Source organism: Procambarus clarkii, chromosome 52 (genome assembly GCF_040958095.1).
Source record: "Procambarus clarkii isolate CNS0578487 chromosome 52, FALCON_Pclarkii_2.0, whole genome shotgun sequence".
Classification (NCBI taxonomy): Eukaryota; Metazoa; Arthropoda; class Malacostraca; order Decapoda; family Cambaridae; genus Procambarus; species Procambarus clarkii.
Window position 1 is genome coordinate 24,023,791 of NC_091201.1, and position 22,924 is coordinate 24,046,714.

At 37.6% G+C, this 22,924-nt stretch overlaps 1 protein-coding gene across 2 annotated transcripts; it reads right to left on the bottom strand.

The window, feature by feature from the left end:
* Nucleotides 1-1,575: 1,575 nt before the first annotated feature.
* Nucleotides 1,576-21,412, bottom strand: LOC123763644 (uncharacterized). 2 transcript variants are annotated; one of them, XM_045750901.2, is made up of 14 exons: nucleotides 21,278-21,412; nucleotides 19,859-19,967; nucleotides 18,691-18,802; nucleotides 16,720-16,946; nucleotides 15,965-16,158; nucleotides 14,116-14,504; nucleotides 13,604-13,764; nucleotides 12,341-12,402; nucleotides 9,767-12,074; nucleotides 7,952-8,176; nucleotides 6,022-6,270; nucleotides 4,493-5,068; nucleotides 3,941-4,222; nucleotides 1,576-2,105 (listed from the first exon to the last, which is right to left on the bottom strand). In XM_045750901.2, exons 2-14 carry the CDS (start codon nucleotides 19,964-19,966, stop codon nucleotides 1,830-1,832), a joined length of 5,169 nt encoding a protein of 1,722 aa, XP_045606857.2. In that variant the 5' UTR covers nucleotide 19,967; nucleotides 21,278-21,412; the 3' UTR covers nucleotides 1,576-1,829. The 2 variants fall into 2 exon arrangements, with proteins under 2 accessions (XP_045606857.2, XP_069160444.1); XM_069304343.1 differs by lacking the exon at nucleotides 21,278-21,412 and adding an exon at nucleotides 20,412-20,520.
* Between the last annotated feature and the right edge of the window lie 1,512 nt (nucleotides 21,413-22,924).

Consider the following 22,924-nt stretch of genomic DNA (forward strand, 5'->3'; position numbering starts at 1 on the left):
TTGGCTGTGGTAGAGAGAGATTATGGTGACGTCACTGATTTACGATCTGATGGACAAGATGCCTTGTGAGGCATCTAAAGATCTCTTCCTGGGAGATGAAGTTGCTTTATGTCTCGACCTTTGCCTTCTTAATTTTTAGCTTGTCCTCCTTTGTTGTTGTCCTCTTCCCTTGTTTATCAACCACTCTCCAACTACATTATCCTGCTTTATATTCTTCCACTTTACATTCTTGTACTTCACCAGCTCCCTTGCCTCTCATCTCTGCACTATGCTCCAGGCAGAACTCTTGATTTTGAAGTGGTCATGTTTTATGCCATTGTTGACCTCTGGCCTGCTGTTTATCCAGTAGTTTTACTGAAACTTCTAATTAGCATAACATAGTACGAGTATCCCTTGCAGCCTCTTACAAGGGATACTGTACGTAATCTGGCCCTACTGCCTTTATTATATCTATTTTTTTTTTTTTAACTACCGTACCTCTACTGTATTGTCTATTATACTGTACTTTCACGTCTGTTTCTGGCTGTAACCTCCCATCCTCAGGCTCACTCTGGTTCTGATATGTAGTCCTCATAAATGAGACCAATTTTGGAACATGCATCATCAACGTGGTTTTCACACCTTCTCGAACTTGAGATAACCAGATTTGCCACCTGATGAGTTACTGAAGTAAATTGATGAAACTGAGGGCAGGCTGAAGACATTAAATGTCACACCATTGGATAAACAATCATGGAAGAGAGATGGTCATGACAGACAAAATACTGTGCCAATGACCTAATTAATGTTGCCAGAAGGATAATTTATCAATAAAGCAATAGGATGTTTGAAAAGGGTTGGATCAGGATGAACAAACTTAACATTGGAATGAACTAGACATACAAATATTTTCATGGATTCAAGTACAGTTACAGTATTGAGTGACACAACCTATGAGATTTGGAAGATATTACACCAGTCAAATTATGGGTACAAAGGACCCCAGTACACACATATTGATAACAATCCAAAAATTATTTGAAACTAGTGTGAATTCTTTGTGTCTGGTGCACCACCAGTCACTCTTTCGCTGCTGTCCTGGTGTTTTTCTACAAGCTGCTTCATTGTATACATGGGGAAGGTACTGGTGCAGACATTGACTCACAATGTGGCTGAAGATATGATGTCCAAACCACACATTAGAAGATGAAGAAATGACGCCGTTTCGGTCCATCCTGGACCATTATCAAGTCCAGGAGAGACTTTCTAATGGTCCAGGATGGACCAAAACAGTTGTTTCTTTGTCTTCTGATGTGAAAGTACTGGTGTCAGGCTGTCATGAGGTTGCATAAAGAAATATGATCCTATAACTCTCGGCATTATTTCAACTTTAAGCTATGATAATTTGCAGATCAGATATGCTACTCTATTGAGAGATGACCCAAACTACTGGCAAGTCGAGATTTGACTTGCCAGTACTCTGCATACTGTATTTAAGTGCATATTGTACATGCAAGTTATGAGCACTAGTACTGTACTGTCTAGAAATATGATTCCAGTATTGTAATCAGGTTTATATAAATTAAAATTAAAAAAATAAATTAATAATTTAATGAATAACAGCAAAGATTTGGGGTGTAATAACTGTACATATGGTCTAAATATTCTTGAAGTATCAGAAAGCTTTTAAGCTTTTATTATCTTTGGAATGTTGAGAGATAAGCTTTCATAGCATAACAGAGCTATACTTTAGAGTGTGCAGTTTTATTAAAATTTACTGTGTACACAGTTTGAATTTAAATTACACAGTAACCTTGGTACTGTGTACCAGTACACAGTACAATACAAAATTATTCTGTATATATTGAACCAGAAGTGTCTTCTGAAGTTACTAGTCTGAAATGAGATGGATCAATTTCCATCACTTGGGTAATGCTGGCATCGTCATTTTCTTGCATTGTTATTGTAGAAACTTCACCTTTTGGAATCAGAGTAAGAACAGAATCAGATCTTTTACTAGATGAATCTTCAAGAATCACTTCTGACAAGACATCCGAGGATTCTACCGAGGTAATAACTTCTCCACAATCGGTTGATAATGAATCATGTTTGCTTGTGACTGCAACCTGGAATTAAATGAGGTAATGTTAACACAACCCTTTAATTAATTTACACAACTTTAGTCTTTCAGAAATTGAGAAGTTATGGAATTACTGTATTCAAAATATAAATTTTCAGGGCACATGCTTATCACTCGATACAATATGAAAACCGACAACTTGTGTGGTTGATGAATTCCTGGAAAATGTCATGTTAATCCTAAGTAAAAATAAATGCAGTCAAACCCTTAGCTTAAATTGAGAGGACACACATTTCATACCCAACCATTGGAGCAATTTGTCAAGAGAAGTTGGGACTTCGACTTGATCACAAATCGAAGTCCCAATGTCTGTTGGTGTACATGTGTGGTTGGTGCTGCAATTCTTGCACGGTTAGGTGCTAGGGGGTTTCAGGCTTTCCTTTGTCCCTTTTTTGGGTGTTTTCTTCATTTTGCCCTTTTCTGCTTGGGGCTTTCCATTTTGCCTTATTACGCTTTTCCTAGGGTTGGTGCGGTTGACCCTTTCCTTCTTATGTTACTCCCCAAACCTTTCCACTGGCTTCGGGTAGCCAGGGTGTCTGTCCACTTATATAGAAGGTTACCAGCATAGCAGTCCTAGTGCCTGGGCATACCTGTAGGGAACATTCACCCTGTATGCCTTGGGGAAAACCCCAGTGGCCTTGATTGTACTGTGGGTACCTCTTCCGAGCCCGCTCTCACTTTGTGCAAATTTAAGGGTGGTTCGTCATCTGTGCCACTGGGTGACATACATATGTCCTACCTCTGCCATGTTGCCTGCTGGGTTGGTGACACCTTCGATCTTGAGTCATCTCGAACTTGTGCCCCACATGTGACGTTTTTTATCTACTCTCCTCTTGAAGTTCAGAGGAATCAGGTGGTGAACCACTTTGCATTTGAGGTTGTGTGTGTGTTGCAGTACCCATCTAGTTGTGCTTGTGGGAGTTGAGCTTCAACTCTTTTGTCCTGCCTCTCAACTGTCAATCAACTGTATCATTATGTTTGGAGATCCTTTTTGATATGTTTTGGAATGCCTTACCTTGTGTTTACGTTATGTTAGTTCTAAGGATCAATATCCCTGGTCTTTGACTAAGCCTCCTGGCTGGTGGTCTAGTCAACCAGTCTTAGATTCAGCTGCATGCATTCTCAGGTATGAATCACAGCCCAGTTGATCAGGTATCCTTTGGAGGTGTATATCAAGATTGCATGTGGAGCACAATATTGAATGTTTTAGAGCACTCTAATTTAAATTTTATTGTGACCTACTTAGAACTACTATCCATTACTTGAACCCTCTCAGTTACAAGATGGTCAGTGACTACTGTACACTGTTCTTCTATTTCACTAGGCTAATTTATTCCATAGATTTTAACAGGGGAGCCGGTCGGCCGAGCGGACAGCACGCTGGACTTGTGATCCTGTGGTCCTGGGTTCGATCCCAGGCGCCGGCGAGAAACAATGGGCAGAGTTTCTTTCACCCTATGCCCCTGTTACCTAGCAGTAAAATAGGAACCTGGGTGTTAGTCAGCTGTCACGGGCTGCTTCCTGGGGGTGGAGGCCTGGTCGAGGACCGGGCCGCGGGGACACTAAAAAGCCCCGAAATCATCTCAAGATAACCTCAAGATAACCCCCTTACTTTAACTTAATCCATTATATAAAAACAAATTCAACTATGGAAGATTCTGCACTTAAAAGTTGACATAATGAAAATGCTATTCAAGAAAGGAGTACCTGGTATTGATCTGTAATTTCTAATTAAAAATATAGAGCTCACTAGTCACTGAATTTCTTACTGGCAATTGCAACAAGAACAACATCACCTGAGCGGAAAGGCACAAAGTTTACCTGATTAGATGCATTATCCTCGGCCAGCACAGTGACCTGCATTTCCTTCGAGTTGTCATGGTCTTCATTTTCATCTGCATAAATAACAATATAACTGTCCTCTCCACTTATATCATCTGCTCCTACTAGTGATATGAATGGTGCTGTAGCAAAAGCTACTGTTCCTTCCTCCTTTTCTGCATTTGTATTTGCACTATTAGAGCCCAGTAAAAATTCCAGTTTATGACAGTCTGTAATATGGCTTTCAATGGTTGAACGCCTCATAAAACCTTCTCCACACAACTGCATGAATAGAAGAAAGAAGTATTATTACAACAATTCTAAGCATTGTATAAAATTTATATTAATAAAGGCTTCTTTTATCAACTTTATTTCATTTATAAATACTGTAAATGTACCTTTAAAATTTCAAAACAACACTGATCTAAATATATAAAAAACAATTCACAAGAAATTACTTTATATTTACTATTTATTAGAGTACTCTATGCATTTTACATACTGTATTACAAATTAATATTCTTGTTAATGCAATTTGATTTTAATGCTTACTTCACATCTGTACCGCTTGTTTGTAGAATGAACATACATGTGGGTGGCAAGATTGTTTTTCTTGTTAAAAGCCCGATTACATACATGGCACTTGAATGGCTTCTCACCAGTATGCACTTTATTGTGTTCTTCCAGTTTGGGTTTACTAATGAAAGTTTTTTTGCATATATCACAAGAATACTTCCTTATATTGAAATGAGCATACTGTACATGCTTTGCTGCTGATGAATGTGTTGAAAAATTTGCATTACAGACAAAACACTTAAAAGGCTTTTCTCCAGTGTGAGTTCTCTCATGATTTTTCCAAGTGCTATACTGTTTAAACCATTTTGTACAATAATTACACCCATAAGGCCTCTGATTATTATGTATTCGCATATGAGTCCACAGGTAAGATTTGCGGTTGAACTGTTTACCGCACACCTCGCATGATACTCTCGTTTCTCCCAAATGGCTTTTCATGTGCAAAATGAAATTCCTTTTATCAGTCAGTAGTTTAGAACAAATTTCACAGAAGAACTGCTCTTTTTTCCAGGAGTGAACAGATCGCATGTGTAACTGAAGATATCTTGATAACTGAAAATACAGTAATATGAATTAATGAAGAAAACCCTACTACACAATATCATTCACATTGTACAACACAAAAGTTTAACCAAATTTATTATACTATATTATGACTTCTGTGCTAATTTATAAACTACTTGAGATAATAAAAAGAGGTAATATGATCACTACATACAAAATAATAACAGGAATTGACAAAATTTACAAATGAATACTTGAAAACTGCAACTACAAGAAGAGGGTATAGATTCAAGCTAAGGAAGCAAAGATAAAAAAAAAAAATAATCTTTTACAACAATCAAAAAAAAAAAAAAAAAAAAAAAAAATTATCTTTTGCAACCATCAACCATCAACAGAGTTGATGGTTGAAACAAGTGAGAAGGTGGTGGATGCCAACACCATTAGTATTTTTAAAGCATCATATGGTAGAATACTGGAAAGATAGGACACCATGAGCCGTTCTTATCCAGTAACTACAATTAGGTAATTACATACACACATGCATGTGAAGACAAAATTATACGGATGCACTTGGAGTCGAGTTTCCAAGGGAAACAACTGATTAATTATAAAGATAACTAAATTTCTTCAGCAACATTAAAATTGTTCTCCAAGCTTTCAGCATGTGGAAATTGGTGAAATGTAAGTGGAGGATTTTACATCAGGTTGGCCATTCAAGGGAGGAATTTTTCAAGTACACAATGTTTGAAAGATATTGACAGAAGAATAGCAACATTTATATAGTTTTGAACATGACAAATTTCCCACACAATCTGTCTTTGGTAAAAAATTTGACTAAACATAGTGTGTGGCAAATATGTATCTTGCTTAAACAATTTAAATACATAATATATATTTGTTTATGTATTGTTCATAATATATCTGATGTTTCCCATAAAATATCTTAAAAAAAAATACAAAATGAATACTGAACTTTATTCAGATAAAACCCACAGACTTACCTTGAATGGTTTCTCACACAGCGGACACTTGTGTGGCTCAGCATCGCCGCTCTTGCTAACACAGACTGTAACGTGTGCATCTCGGTAACGCTTCTTTGCAAAAGTGGCACTGCATATATGGCAATCAAAGCTAGCATCATTCTGCACACTGTGTACGGACTGCAGGTGACGATACAGATCATTATGCGTGCTGAATATCTCTGTGCATTCAGGTATCTTACACTTGTAGGGTTTGATGTTAAAGTGCACCTGAAAGTAATGGCACTCGTGTAAAGTTCATAATATATTATATTTAAGTGAAAATTGCTTTTTGTTGAATATAATTGAATGTTTATTTACTACATCAAATAAGACTGCAGAACTTCCCACTCTACCTGACAATCACGGTAAAAATGTGCCTATACAAAATGTGAAGAAATTAAGTATTTTAACTTAATTAGTTGAGAAAATGTGATACTGTATAACACGTTTATCTTACAGTACTGTAAGATTAGTTTACCATACAGTAGTGCAAGATTGGTTCACTATATAGTAGTGTAAGATTGGTTTATTAAATAGTATAGTAAGATTGGTTTATTATACAGTACAAAAAAATTGGTTTACTGCACAGTACTGTAAGATTGGTTATAGTACACAGTACTATAAAATGGTTTACTAACTTTTCTTTCCACTTATTTATTGATCAAGTCTTAATGGCCAATCTCATCAACCCTTAAACCAGTCCTGTTATTCTGAATCAATAGACCTATGATGCTCCTTTCATTTGTGAATGATTAATATACCTCTGACTGTTCTAGGTTCCTACATAATCTATGTGGCTGGCATTCTTCATGAGAGACCTCGGGCAATCATTTGCCATATTGGGACAAAATATCCAGAAAGCCACAGTTATCTTCTTGAACCTTATTGTACACACTTGGCACCATTTCAGCATCCACTTACTGATGCCTATGTTTGGAAACATTGACACTGGAAAAATTTCAAAAACGTTTATGGGCCAAGAAGATATTTATGATAGAGATATCTATTAGAAATAGTTTGTCTGAAAATTAATTTTAACCAATAAGAAGTGGCTGACCCAAATTCAATAAAAGCCTGGTCCATCAAAGGCAAGAGGTCCTGGTTATGAAGAAGGAACCAAAAAGATAGCCAGCCGCACTGCCAGTGTTGAAAGATGGGGAATTTGGAAACCTGCACATAGTACATCACCTCTGTGGATTCCACTCAAATCCAGAAGTGTAGATCGAGGGTAGGCAAAGGTTAGCCACCATGCAATCCATCTTAATTAACAAAGGGGACCACACACCATTAGACATTAGAAAGAATTTTGTCAGTATAAGAGTAGTTAACAAATGGAATGCATTAGGCAGTGATGTGGTGGCGGCAGACTCCATACACAGTTTCAAATGTAGATTTGATAGAGCCCAATAGGCTCAAGAATCTGGACACCAGTTGATTGACAGTTGAGAGGCGGGAACAAAGAGCAAAGCTCGACCCCTGCAAGCACAACTAGGTGAGTACACCTTCCATGTTAACCAAATAACCTTCCTCAAAGGAAACCAGCAACTAATTAAAGTAAAAAGGCACCCAGTTACTGAACTCTGGGTCTCCTCTCCCCAAGCCCCGGACACCTCAGGAAGAGGAGACACTTAAGAGCAGCGCCAGGATCCATGCCAGACATAGAAGACAGAAACATGTCTCCCCACAGGGAAGAATCCAGAGAAAGAAACCCTGGAATGGCAAAGGCAATGTCTATCATAGCCTTGAGTTATCATCTCTAGATGGTTTCAACACAATACTAAACAATATATACAGTATTTGTAATATATCAAGCTACTGCAAATATGTCAAGATATATTTGCAAATATATCAAGATATATTTGTAAATATATCAAGATATATTTGTAAATATATCAAAGTTAATACATACTTTGTTATAATGGCCGATGAGGTCCCTTTTCCGCACATAAGAGGCACTGCAATGATCACATGAAAAGCTCTGTCCTTTGTGGGATGCTGCATAATGATCACAAGCACCCCGCTGAGTGGAGAAACCTTTGTGACACTCGCTGCAAATCCAAGGCTTTTTTGAGGTACCTTCAGTTCGATAGCACATCTTTTCCCGTTCTTCGCGCATCTGTGAACGTTTCTTACCCTGTAATAAAAAATATTTAATATTGCAACTGGATAGTGAGTATATATCAGGCTTTAAATCAATATGAAAAGCTCCTATCTGAGCACAGATCCAGCTGCATTTATGCAAGCCCTCCATGTGCACCAAGTGCCCTATTCTTTTGTGTTTGTGTGGAATGCAAGCACTTTTTCTCTCTTTTAATTAATAAAACTAATTTAGAATATGAATTATTTAGCAACAGATTAGTCAAGCTGGGGAAAGAAAAAATAAACAGCATTAAACTCCCGGACGCAGGTTCGAATCCTCGTTACGGCTCTTGTGGATTTGTTCATTTAAACAGCATTAAATGTAATGAAATGCCTCTTTATGGTTCTGTTTGGCTTACTGGGGCCAAACAGAAGGGTGGGATGAAAAAGTGAGTGCAACTTTGTAACATTTACCATCATTTGTTTACATGGTTTGGGGAGTTCTATGGCCATTTTCAAACCTGCAGGTCTCGAGAGGAAGCCAGCTGTGGTTTATTTTGCCTCGCTGACTTTCTGGGTGCCTTCCTCAGTGGTAGCATAAATAAATAACGTAATATATAAATTTTGTCTTTGAAAGGGGTTCTGGCTCCCCAACGGGGCAGAAAACTCCGCGACTCATGCCATCTACATCAGAGATGGTAGCTTCAGGGAGCCACAAGGAGGCTTCTCCCAGAAAAAGTATCAAGGCTGCAGTAGATGAGAATCCACAAACAGCATTACATAGAATTAGCAATATCACACATTAAAAAGACATCTACCGCAGCACTCCACTACTTCATTAGATCAAATGCATAGAGCACTTCATGCATCATTCCGTAGTTAAACACGAACACCCCATTTAACAAATTAAATCCATATACAGTAGATTTGTTTTCTGCTTCTGTACTTCTGATGCGTTTTTCACTCCCATTACCTGCTTCCTCACCATGTCTGCTTATCCTAATCATCCTCACATTCTCCTACTTACAAGTAAGTAATTATCGAAAGATGGCACCAAGCTGGGGAGGCTATGTAGCACCGTCAAAAGTGCAGGATATTCAAAAGGCGCTAAATATCACTAGGGATGCCAATACGAAAACAAAAGCGCATAAGGCGAACAACATCAAAGGCATCTGATTCACCAAGGATACTATCGAGGGACAGGTGACTGCGAGGGACAGTTGGGAAGCATGACACACGCACATCCTGGAAGTCAGGACACTCAACAAGAATACGCACGATCATAAGAAGGACAATGCAATTCGGACAAGAAGAAGCAAGGCGGCGCTCCATTAAGTGCCGTGAGTTAAGTATGTATGGCTAATACCTCCTACTTACAAATTCCCTTCAATACACTGCACTGTCACCACAATCATCGAACCAATATGAACTCTGTACGCTCCTCAAACGTATAAATTAGGCAACCATATTTTGCATAGCACATCCTCTCATTACATTTTCATTCTTTACTCTTTCTATTCATTATAGCAACATCATTAAAACTAGTTTGCTTTGTATTTTGTAAGTCTATCAAAGTAAAAAATTCAAAGAAGTAAATTTAAAAAATTAATGTCCAACAATTTCATATGCATGTCATAGAACTTACCAAAACTTTAAGTTGATTGCCGACCCCAGTTACCTCACGTTCTTCAGAAGGCACTCTAGAAAGTTGGAGGTCTTTATGCTCATCAGTACTAGTAGATATTTCTGGATCGTCCACAATTTTTGCCATACCATCCTGCGTATCATCTCCATCACAATTAGCCATGAGATTGGTATTTACATCTCTAGGTTCAGTACATGCTGGCATGTCGTGCTTCTTTCCTTTAAAGATTTCATGATTTTTGGTTGTATTCTCATCTGCTACATGTAACGCGTGTGTTGTATTACTGAAAAATGCAGGCGAGTTATCAGGTGGCAATGTGTTACTAACTTCACTAATACAGTTCGAGTTTTGGTCACAGTCATCCAAAACTTCCGTCTGAAAATTTCTTATGCTTCTCCTATCTAACTCTTTATCACTCATTTTGAGTTCCTTCTTTATCACTTGTGCTGATAATGATCCCAAAGTAAATTTTTCCTTATTTATATTAGAATTTACCACTAACAACGTATCTTCTTGCAAGGTAGTTAATGAAGAAAGTGAACTACTTGCAGTATCATCCCAAAACATTGATTCAGAATTGGGCAATACAGAACGAAAACAATTTTCTATAGGTTCACTCTTAATTAGAACCTGCTCATTTATTTTGGTAGATGTTTCTTTACATTGCATTTCTGTACCTTCTGTTTCCATTGAACATAATGAACTACTTTCTCTTTCTTTCTTTATGATACCTTTAGTGATATATTTAACCATATTTGTCATACATGCCCTTTCTTCTTCTTCACTGACAAGAACAGGAGTCAGTTTTTCTATTTCCTGTCTTCTTGGCCTCCCAGGTCCCTTCCGTGGCTTCGTTATTTCCATTATCTCGCAAGTTTCTTTCATGTATGCTTCTATATCTGCTAAACTTTTTCCAATACCTTCATTCATTTCTAATATGTCAATATCTATGTTAGATATTTTTTTGCTACCTTCTCTATCACAAGCAACTTCTGAAAGATCAGTATTTTCCTTCATGTTGCAGTGCTGAATTTCCAAATGATGTTTGTGTCCAGTTGTTCCATTTAACCTTGACATTAAATCACATTTCATTGAATTTAACTTATTCTCCATATCAGCAATTTTGTCAATAAGCAATGCACATTTCTTACATAACACCCAAGGCTCTATTATTGACTGAGAATCTATAACATAGGGTAGAAATTGCTGAAATTTTTTCAGAGCATTAGACTGATGTCCATCAGGAATTTTGTTAAACCAATTAGAGGACTTTCTAAAATCTGTGTTTGTGTGCGCTTTACAAGCTATGCACAAAGGCTTTATGACGTGGGTCGACTTCATGCATTCATCCAAAATAATGGTAACATTTTCAAATTCCTCCTTAAAATCCATGGGTTCTTCTTTCACAACAACTTGGTCAGGAGCTCCAGAAAATAATGACTCACTTTCACCGGCAGCTGAAGATTCAACCAAATCCTCCTCGTCTTTCTCATCCAGTCTCAAGTCTGTTTTGACCCGCACTGGTCGATCAGATTTGGCCAGGTGATAATTTTCCTTATGGGCTTCAAGGCTTGCTGCAGTCGAGAATAACTTGAAGCATAAATAGCAACGATGAGTTCTGTCTCTACTTGTTCTGTTAGTTCTATGAAAATTTTGATCTACACTCATTTTCTCAATTTGTTGATTATAATGTTTGGATTTTATTTTAAATTCACCATCACATTTTATGGCTTCTTCACCTGAAACATTCTTTGTAGACTTCTTTATATTAGGGACTGTATTTAATGTTGAATTACTTTCCACCACCTTGTCATTTACTACAGGGCTATCAACTTTTTTTAATTTTTTTCCCCTTTTTCTGTACTCTGAATTAAATTCATCTTCAAAATCTGACCACTGATGATCTTCCTCTTTACTAGATTCTTTCTTATTTGCTAAATTAGAGAGAGATTTTCGTTTTGATTCAACTTTTTCCTTTACTTTACAATTTATTACATGTTCCTTGAAGAGTTTGTGCATAATATATTTTTTCCCACATTTATTACACTGAGATTTTTCATGATTTTTACGATGCTTCAAAAACTCTTTTAAGACACTACACTTAAACAAACACAAGCGACACTGAAAGGACGTCTCCTTGCTGTGGACAGCTTGTATATGTGATCGTACATACTGAGCGTTGAGGAATTTGGCACCACAGACAAAGCACTCATCATTCCATTCTTTATGATATCGACGACAGTGAATTTGAAGGGATCTTTCCGAATGTAAAGTAGCACCACATTCTTCACACGTTAATATGGAAAATCTGAAAAGCAAAACAAAAATAATTATACGCTGCACTCTAGCTCAGAGGATAATTTTTAAAGAGCATTAATTGTGAATAACTATGATTTATTTGAAAGTTAAATAATAAACCCAAATAATAAATTATACAAAATTAGTGTGTTTTAGATCAAGGTAAACAAATCTCAAAATAATTACTGTAATGGTAAAAATTTTACGTATTAAGTTCATTCATAAAGTTTGCGAAGTGCACTTTATTTTAATTAACCTGGAAAATACTCCTCGTACCTGTTGGTAATGATATTTTCTTTTGGCTCCTTTTCTTCTTCCACTGGTCGCAATACCTTCACCTGAAACATTTTGATACCATATTCAAGTCATTAAGTATCCAAGACAAAGTTGAGGCTAAAGATAAAGTGGGTGTACCAGCAGCAGTAGAGTTGGAAGTTTTAGGTAAAAAATTACATGACCTCAAGTGCTCAAGTGCAGATTTTCCAACGCAGCAGTTTTTCAAAAATGAGAGTGAAATTAACAGTTGTGTGGTGAAAAAGCAAGGTAAGAAAAGCATATGAATATTGGTTGAATGATAAGGAGGAGGTAGAGCTAAATGATTCAGGCACAGAAGAGTTAATTATGGAAGATGAGCTCATCCCAGATTTGCGAGATGCTATATACAGTACTGCTCTGGGCAAAATATATGCGAATTACCATCATTGTTAGTCAAGCAACTGAAGCATTAAACAAGTGCCATGGCAAATGGATGGAAGGACAAAGCCCTCTACTGTATTCCACCCCTCTGCTGGCAGTAGAAAGAAATTATTACAAGAGGAAATTATTATTACATTAGGAAAATTTATAATTATCAGGATATGTCAAGAGGTACAGTACAATAAGTGTAAAAATCAAGATGAATGGAGATAATAACTCGCTTTATCCCATTTAGCTAAGAATGGAATATATTTAATAGAAATAAGAGGATAATAATTCAGACAAAATACAGTTTGATAGCATGTGTGAGAACGATCAAGAAATCCAACTCCAGGTAGACATACATTGGAATATAGACAGGGTGGTGCAAGGAGTATAGAGAGTATAGGAGAACAAACTGGTGAAATTAATTCAGGTCATTGCATGAGTAAAGGATTGAGTAATTTACGTGTGTTTAAATCAACAATTTAGACCTATTGCCTTACTTATGAGTCTCTGTCCTCACTACAGTCACCCAGTGACTTTCACAATCGACTTGAGAATGGTCCAGGACAGACCGAAACGTCGTCGTCCCTCACTTTCTAGTGTGTGGTCTGGTCAACACCTATACTGTATCTTCACTCTTTTTTTACAAACGACTTCTATCCAGCTTTGTCCATTACCATACATTGCTTATACATTGTGAACACTCACTTCCCACTTCCTCACCATGTTCATCCATCATCTTCCAGACCTTCCATTCCATCTACACTCAAATTCATTTGAATTAATATGCTATCTTCACCACTCTCTCATCATCCATTCTAAACAAAACCAGTCATATAAAACATTTATATGACATACCACAGATCCAAATACAGAAGCAATATTCTGTAGAATCGTGTTCTGTCCGTTTGGTCCTTTCTGCTGGTATTTTGCAACAGATGACAAATTGTGGGCAATCATATCTCCTCTGTCAGTCTGAACAATTTTTCCTTCCCCAAGAGACTTGCGAGGTAGATGCACTGTTGGATCAAGATAAATAGAATTAAAGTTTAAATAAAAAAGCTATAGATTCCAATAAAAGGATGCCATTTATGTACAGTATTAAACATTCATAACGGCAAAAACGTTTAAAAGAGGCCAATTAACTCGGATCACTAATAGACGAGCAATTAGAGGAAAGGTGAATGTCCCCTGCTCCAATTAGGGGTTCTTGAGAAGCACTAGCCCAAGATTCCAAGTGGTGAATTTGAATCTAATACGAAGAAACTATGAGACTTGGAGCAGCTTCAGTTTGGGGGTATTGTGTTACACTACAGTAATTACCATATAAAATATAGAAAGACATTTAATACAAATGTAACATAACTTACTTTTAAGAGGTAATCTTTTCTTAGTCTTGGGATTTAATAGAATACATTGTTTGAAATTGGGTGTAATAGTCAATAAAGGATCTTGGGTCGAGAGTGAAGCAACAGACATCTCGATTGGTTTAGAAGTACTCATATTTTGGACCAAACTTTTCTCCACCTCCAGGTCATCCATTTTGGAAGAATCATTTAAAGAATGTCCATTGCTGTTACTGTCTTCTTGTTGACATATGGGTACAAGATCCTCCTCATGATCCTTGCTAGACTTAGCAATACTTGAGGATGATATTGAGGGACCCATATAAGTATGTTCACTTATTTCAGAAGAATCTTGTGCAATATCTACTAAAGTATTACTCTTGAGCATCACTGATGAAACAGAGACTGGACTCCTACAATAAGAAAATAATAATAATAGTTTCAAGTACATCATTTATGAATGTACAGTTTCCGTGGTGTAGTGGTAAGACACTCGCCTGGCGTTCCGCGAGCGCTATGTCATGGGTTTGTACCCTGGCCGGGGAGGATTTACTGGGCGCAATTCCTTAACTGTAGCCTCTGTTTAACGCAACAGTAAAATGTGTACTTGGATGAAAAAACAATTCTTCGCGGCAGGGGATCGTATTCCAGGGACCTGTCCGAAACGCTACGCGTACTAGTGGCTGTACAAGAATGTAACAACTCTTGTATATATCTCAAAAAAAAAAAAAAAAAAAAAAAAAAAAAGAATGTACGATAAACACATTAAACATCTTAGATTTAACTTTGAAAATACTCTCCCAACATCCCCAGGTTTATAGTTTACAAGTTAAATATTTTAAGTATCTTATAAAATTTAAATAAAAATCTAAAGAAAGCCGTGAGTACTGTATACGACAAATACTAACCTGAGCAGAATACCCAGAGATGAATAGTATCTCCTTGTAGTTAGGGAGCCGAAAAAAAGATCATACTAGCATATTCTGGAGAGTGTCGTCAAACTATGGTAACTTGCAGTAATTATTGATGTATTAGGTTTATTTTTTATTTTTATTTATTTATATATACAAGAGTTCTTACATTCTTGTACAGCCACTAGCACGCGTAGCGTTTCGGGCAAGCCCTTAATCTTATGTTCCCCGGAATACGACCCGCCAAATTCTTTAACAACCAAGTACCCATTTTACTGTTGGGCTAAACAGAAGCTACATTTAAGGATTTATACTCAGTAAATCCTCCCCGCCCAGGATACGAACCCAGGACAAAGTGCTTGTGAAACGCCAGGCGAACGTCTTACCAGTACGCCACGGAGACTGCACTTAGTTTTTTTGCAAAACTAATTGTATGAATCAAAAGAAGAGACAATTCTACTAAAGACACTGAATATTTTCTAATAGTAAAAGATTATAGACATTAAATAATAATAAATATAAAACATCATTAGTTCATTCAGCAGTCCATACAGCATCACAGAAAAGAAAGCATTACCATGCACAAGCAATCATCCACAACACACAACAGGCAAACAGTACTCTTCACGAATTATCATGTATATTACATACAAATTCATTTACTCGAACACTGTCGGAAGATGTAAATTATGTATATTACGATTAAACTAGAAGATTTAATGTTCTTTCTTTAAGAACTTTTGTTTCTTTCAACATCATCATCTGTTCCTAATTTATTTATGTTATACAGTATTCCATAAAGCAATATAAACCTGCCTTTGCCTTTTGGACCCTGGGCAGGTATGGGCCCCTACATCCGAGGCTATTTTGACCTTCAGATGGAAGAAATTTTGGGAAGATGGGTAATCCCATTCCTTCAATGCATGAAAATCAGTATTATACACAATACAGAAAACACTAACTGTGCTGCATCCTTTCCAGCTCTATCAGGAGTATTGATAAGAAATACATCTTCAGTGCTATTGCCACCAACAACAAATATTTGTACTTGATCATCGCCAACTGAACTTGAGGCTTCACTCCCGCCACACTCTACAGCTTCAACTTCCTCCAGTGCTGAGCTTTCTTCATCATCTTCACCAATGGGTCCTAATACCTAAAGAGTAAAAATTAAAGAGTGTAAGTGAATGTGTAATTACCAAAGTGATTTTCTTAATTACCAAAACATAATTACAAGACGAACTATGCTCATGCTGCCATACCTTTCCAATTAACTATGTCATATTAAGGTTTAAAGCCTTCAGTGGTGATAGCATACCTACTTTTTTTTTTTTAGTTTAGTCCATTTACTATGCACCCCATACCCATTCTGTGAGCAGTAGTAGAAATGGTTACAATGGGTTCAAGAGCCAAACCCCAAATTTTTTTCAGCTAAGCAAGTTATAGGACTGAATGGGCTGCATTATTAGTAATGAGAGATATACTGATGTGATCACAATTTTCACTGGTATCTTATGTGCCTCTAACATAAACTCGCATAGAAGAAAAACAATCCCTTAAATTGCCCATTTCTAAGAGCCTATGGAGGAATTGTGTCCCCTGAATATGCAGGAATAAACAAAACTGATAAGAGTATATAAGATATGATGCTGGAGACAACACTAAAGCTGAAGACAGAAGTGGAACTCATCAGTATAGATCTATAGGAAGATAATACCTGAATGATCTGGCCATCTGGAGTCTGGAAAAAATAGTGTCCAGAAGGTGAGAGCTGCAACTGAGGTTCAGCTTCCCCTTCATTATCTTCTTCCTCACATGTTTCCTGCCGTTCACTCTGTTCAATTTTCTCTTCTTTAACTTTTGGTAGGCCTGCATCCTTAAAAGTCTCAGTCTTTTCAACAACAGAGGAAATGGCAATAATATCTGTGACATCTTTCTCATCATCTGAAACAATTTACATATATGAGGACTGAGTAGAGATTAAATATAACGGCATGTAGCTTCTAACAAGTCTTCAAAGGTCATGAACAGCCTTCAACATCACAGTGGTTCAATTAATCAATGCCATATTTTCCCTACTTCTCCTACTTCTATCAGAAGAGACATCAGCCCAGAAAAGATTGGAGATAACATAGAAAATTTCCATTTTAAATTACACCTGTTTGCCTTACCTTACGCACCGAACAGCATCATGGAGATCCTGCAACACCAAAATTAATATACATTCATTGCTACATAATCATAATAAATATGTCAGCAAGTAGAGGTTCATAAGAAACCAGTACACAGTGCTCCTTAAATGAAATAAACATAAACAAAGCAGCCATTATCCCACTCCAGGGAGCCGGTTGGCCGAGCAGACAGCACGCTGGACTTGTGATCCTGTGGTCCTGGGTTCGATCCCAGGTGCCGGCGAGAAACACTGGACAGTTTCTTTCACCTTATGCCCCTGTTACCTAGCAGTAAAATAGGTACCTGGGTGTTAGTCAGCTGTCACGGGCTGCTTCCTGGGGGTGGAGGCCTGGTCGAGGGCCGGCCCGTGGGGACACTAAAAAGCCCCGAAATCATCTCAAGATAACACACACATTCCCATAGTGGGTAATCAGCCTTATCAAACTCTAATAAGCAGCATGAGGTTTATAAGTATATACTATACAGACATTTATCACTATAGCAAGAAACAGTATGCTAAAATGCTGTTTTTTAATTATGCTGGCAGCAAAGAAACTGATAATATAATATAATTTCTTTGTTTGCATAGACAACTGTGTACCATATGCAAGCATAAACATGGAGGGACAAAGCACACATCCATAATGTGTGTACATAATGCTAGTACATAATGTACTAGCTCTATCTATTAATGTACTAGCTCTATCTATTGTATGTACTAGCTCTATCTATTAATCCAACAAACTTTGTAAAATCTCTTGTATGTATGTACCTTACCTAAATAAACATTTATTTATTTATATTTATTTATCCAATAAAATGCACTAACTGTATTAACAAGTGCTTTATTAACCAAGAGAAAATTACCGTATTCACAATGTATCTTAGCAGTTGACAAGCCTTCGGCTTGAATTTATTAGTTGCCAATGTAAATGATTGGTTGAGATACTTTTAAGCTCATGATAGTTTAGTGGGTAGTGCATGTGTCTGCGAAGTACAGGAACACAAGTTCTATCCTACCACATTACCTCAAATAGTAAAACCATAATAGTGCTGATTATGTATAGCACTATTTCAATCATCCAGAACAATGCCACTTTCAAAAAAGAATCTTTTCAAGAAAGTGACTATGTATCATGTGTTAAGGTAGAGTTTTTTCAGCAATGTTGTGCTAAACATACATAGACCTTAGCAGTATTTATTCATTCTGCAAGTGTAGAGTATTGTAATCACTTCAATTTAAGTTATAACTTTCTCTAATAGATATAAATACAAGAAAGGGTTGATTTGTGTTGGCTTAACCCTGTTTTCTCATGGAATAGCAGGGAAAAATGACAAAGAACCAGCATTGAATGTAATGAAACACCAATTTCTAGGCGAGTTCCAGAGACTCCCCGGAGCCTACGGGGCTCCCCCCCCCAGACAATATATTACATGGACCAAACAAAAAAGTACAGTATGAATAATTTTCTTAAGTACAGTACTGAATAATAGTTTATATATTTTAGTGCCATACCTTCTCCACTGACTAAAGTAACTTCCAAATTTGGAGTAAGAATGTTCGTAGAATTGCTAACCGCATTTGAAGCAAGAACGGTGTCACTAATTTCTTCTGATGATCCAACAAGCTGAAAAATTTAAAAGATTACTATAAGGATAAACATAATTTGCAATCACATATTTTTTTTATTACAGGGGGACTAAAAGCACAGTAATATTATACATAACTCCTGGGGAATAACCCATGATAAGAATATTATGATATTGTATTCCTAAAAATACAAATCCTGCCCATCTCATGATACAATATTATGTACATATACATTATGAGCATTGATTGACAGTTGAGAGGCGGGACCAAAGAGCCAAAGCTCAACCCCACAAGCACAACTACATGAGTACAACAATTGCGGACGAGCAGTCACAATAACAGGGCTGAAATATGTTGACCAAACCACACAATAGAAAGTGAAGAGACGACGACGTTTCGGTCCGTCCTGGATCATTCTCAAATCGATTCTCACAATCGACTTGAGAATGGTCCAGGACGGAGCAAAACGTCGTCGTCTCTTCACTTTCTAGTGTGTGATTTGGTCAACATACAACAATTGCCTAACTCCCAGGTACCTATTTACTACTAGATGAACAGAGGCAATAGGTGAAAAGAAATGTGGCCAACAATTTCAGTCGTGCCAGACACTCGTACCCAGACCCTCCAAATCTTCTCTGAGGTTGCATCCCATGGAAGGTTCAGCCTTAGGAGGGACCTTGGTTCAACTCTAAAGTATACATACACAGGGGCTTCCTGTCTCCGACAAAACAAATTATTTCACAAATTATTTCCCATTACTCTTGCTCTAATAATTCTTACTCCATCTCACTCATCATTTACATTATCATTCAACATTTTATTACATAAACCAGTACATCAAATTTTCTTTCCTTAAAATGATTACCTCCAGCTTCCTCCTGCACTTCATTTATTTCACACGGTTATAAGAAACTTCCTTTATGTCCGGGGCCTGGGAATTTATGACGCAAGTTTTATCCTTCTTGGGCAGGAATTTGGGAAATGGGTCCACATTCTAATCCCTAGACCACGTTATTAGAGAGAATGCCAAACATACTGCACTCTGCAAGGTGCTGGGAAGTGAAGCCACCATAAACAAATATGAGTAAATTACCTGAACTGGGTCACAAACAATAGACACTGTGCCTGACTCGTCCACTTCATACTGCAACTGAGCCGACTCAATTAGAGATATAAGCTGCTTCACATCTGCCTCCTCCATTCTGAAAATTATTAAGAACATCCTTAAATCAATAGCATGATTCTACAATACTGTAACTACAAGACTAATATTTTCATATACTTTATGCTTCAACACTGGAGTACAATATAAGTCACTATCAACATTAAACAAGAAAACTTTCCTTTAAATAATTTTATTTTAAAATGTCTACTGAATACAGCAATGCTATTAAATGAGATTCGGAAGGAACTACAGTATGATGGAACTGAAATGTGTAGTACTTTAATGTATAATTTCAGCAACAGGCACATGAATTGAACTTGCATTTAATTGCTGAAAAAATCAGCAGTGGAAGTTTTTTTAATAAGGTACAGTGCAACATTTGCAGTACTGTAAATACCAAAAATTTATTAAAACCTTAAGTGGAATAGAGTAAATAAAACAGAAGTGCCCTGAACTAAGTTCTGAAGTGGGGTGTAATTACCCAAGTGTAGTTACAGGACGAAAGCTACACTCGTATGTCCTCTCTTCCCAGCACTCTTTGTGATACTGTATAACGCTTTGAAACTACTGACAGTTTTGACCTCCACCATCACCTCGCCTAATTTGTTCCAACCGTCAACTATCCTATTTGCAAAAGAAAAAGGAAAGTATCGGTGCCCAGCCTCCTGGGCCATTGGGGATCGAGCGCAGACCTACGTGAAGCAAGGTGTTTGCTGTACTGACCAGTCCAAGTTGTTGGACCAACATGAGATGTAAGAATAGTACAGTGGCTGTGATGTTCTTGACTCTCAATTATGAATCTCTGGTTCGATCCCCAGGTGGGACAGAAAAGGTTGGGCACATTTCTTTTCATCTGATGCCTCTGTTTGCCTAACAATAGTTAACCAGGAAGTTAGACATCTGTTGTGTTGTACCTTATTACCTGATTTACCCGAGGGCCACTAACCCTAGTGGCCTCGACGAGGACAGAAAGCCGGTGGTGGCTTGTTGAAGGCCCCCCCCCCCATTTTCCTTGAAAACATTGTACTGTCACTCCTCAATAACTAATTTGTATAAGCCGTAAATAACCTCAATGTGTTCGTTCCCACAAATAAGTGGGAATTTATTGTGGGACGCCTTTGAGAGCCCCAAGACGCGGCCTGGATTACCCCAGGTGAAATTAGTGGTGATGGTGGTGGTGGTGTGATGGTGGTGGTGGTGTGGTGATGATGGTGGTTGTGTTGTGATGGTGGTGGTGGTGTTGTGGTGGTGGTGGTCGTGTTGTGGTGGTGTTGTGATGGTGGTGGTTGTGACCAAGGGAATACAATATGGAGCAGTTCCCTGCGAGGAAAGGTCTCCAGAGCTCACCTGGGTGTGGGACACGCGGGGGGAACCTCTCCATAACATCCACAACTCTTAACTTGTGGCGATGTTGTTAGTCGCGTCTCAACCTCCACAATGTTTACATTCCTTCTCTAGTTTTTTGGGGCTGCGACTTTCATTAATAAAAAAGTTTTTAAAATTGATTTTAATTTCACCTTTTAATTGTAGATAATATCCGTTTTTAGGTATAGATTTTTTTTTAATTTGAGTTCATTCAGATAATGAAACTTTTCCCTTTCCTTCGGGCGCCCTCGTCTACAGTGGTGAAGAGTGATCGTTCACACCACTTCTCGCGGGAAATTTAAATTCAGAGAATTATTTTCAAGATTTGTTATTGTATATATATAGAATCTTTCTTAGCTTGTCTGTTTGTGGCGTATAGGAACACTAAAAAGTGCGAATAGTGCACAATAATTCACCACACCAGTAATTTAAAAAGTATAACAATGCCCATCACAACTAGATGTCTATAATATTTCTTCTAGTGTGAACACTGATGTAAAGCATTCGTTCAGTGCTTCCTGCCCTTTTAACGTCTATTATAACTTGGCTAGTCTCATCTTTTAAGGGTCCTATCGAGTCTTTTGTTTTGGCTTTATCTATCAAATTACAGTTTCAAGTCAGGATTAGAATAAAAAAATAAGGTTTTGTAAGTGTAAATGAGAATGAGAATGTAAAGATAATGTTAACAAATGAGAACAGAAAAAAAATTGAAAACTAAGGCAAAAAACACAGGAAACTAGCAAGGATCAGGGCATGTACCGTATCATGTACGGGAGAAGGTTGGATGGGCCTCACCGCAGTTGATGCAATGAGTTTGGGAAGAAAGACAATTTGTCTTAGAACAGCCGGGGTCACCACACAAAGGGCAAAGGGTATCTTACTACTGCACTTAGAAGAATCTTGTGAGTTTCCAACAGCTATTACAGAGGCGTGAAGAGAGTATGTATTCATGAATAAAGCCTCTGGAACTGGCAAGAATTTTGAAAGATGGAAAGCTCCTACCATCAGAAGTCATCTTAACTACTCAGAGGTTGATGACAACGGCCACGAGGGGGTTGAGTGGACGTGTATATCTGGTGGATAGAATAACCTTGGGCCGCAAGGATATATTTAATATCCTCATGCAATCTTTGAGTTCCAATATCTAGTTGCAATATAGTGTGGGAGAATGACTGTCAATGCTGGCATTAATTGGGCATTTTAGGAAAACTGGAGCAATGCAGGACAAATGAGGTAGGTGGGCGGGTACCTCCTGAGACAGGGCCGCAGCCACATGCTTCAGTCCAGATGGGGTTAAAAGTAACAGCTATCTACAATCAGCTAGGTGCTTATGGATGTGTAAATCATTAGGGCGTGTATATTCTTTGTGACAAACATCAATATATTTAGGCCAAGTAATAGGGCCAACCAAATCTTGAAACATAGCAGGGTTTGAAGGAATCTTGTGTATTTATTTATTTATATGCAAGAAGGTACATTGGGTTAATGAGAATACAGAGTATTCATGTTTTACCTTCTTGTAAAGCCACTAGCATGCATAGCGTTTCGAGCAGGAACGCCAGTATTTGAGTCCGGCGAGTGCCATGATTCTCCATTAAGCAGGGGGCAGTAGTCACAACGATAGATTGA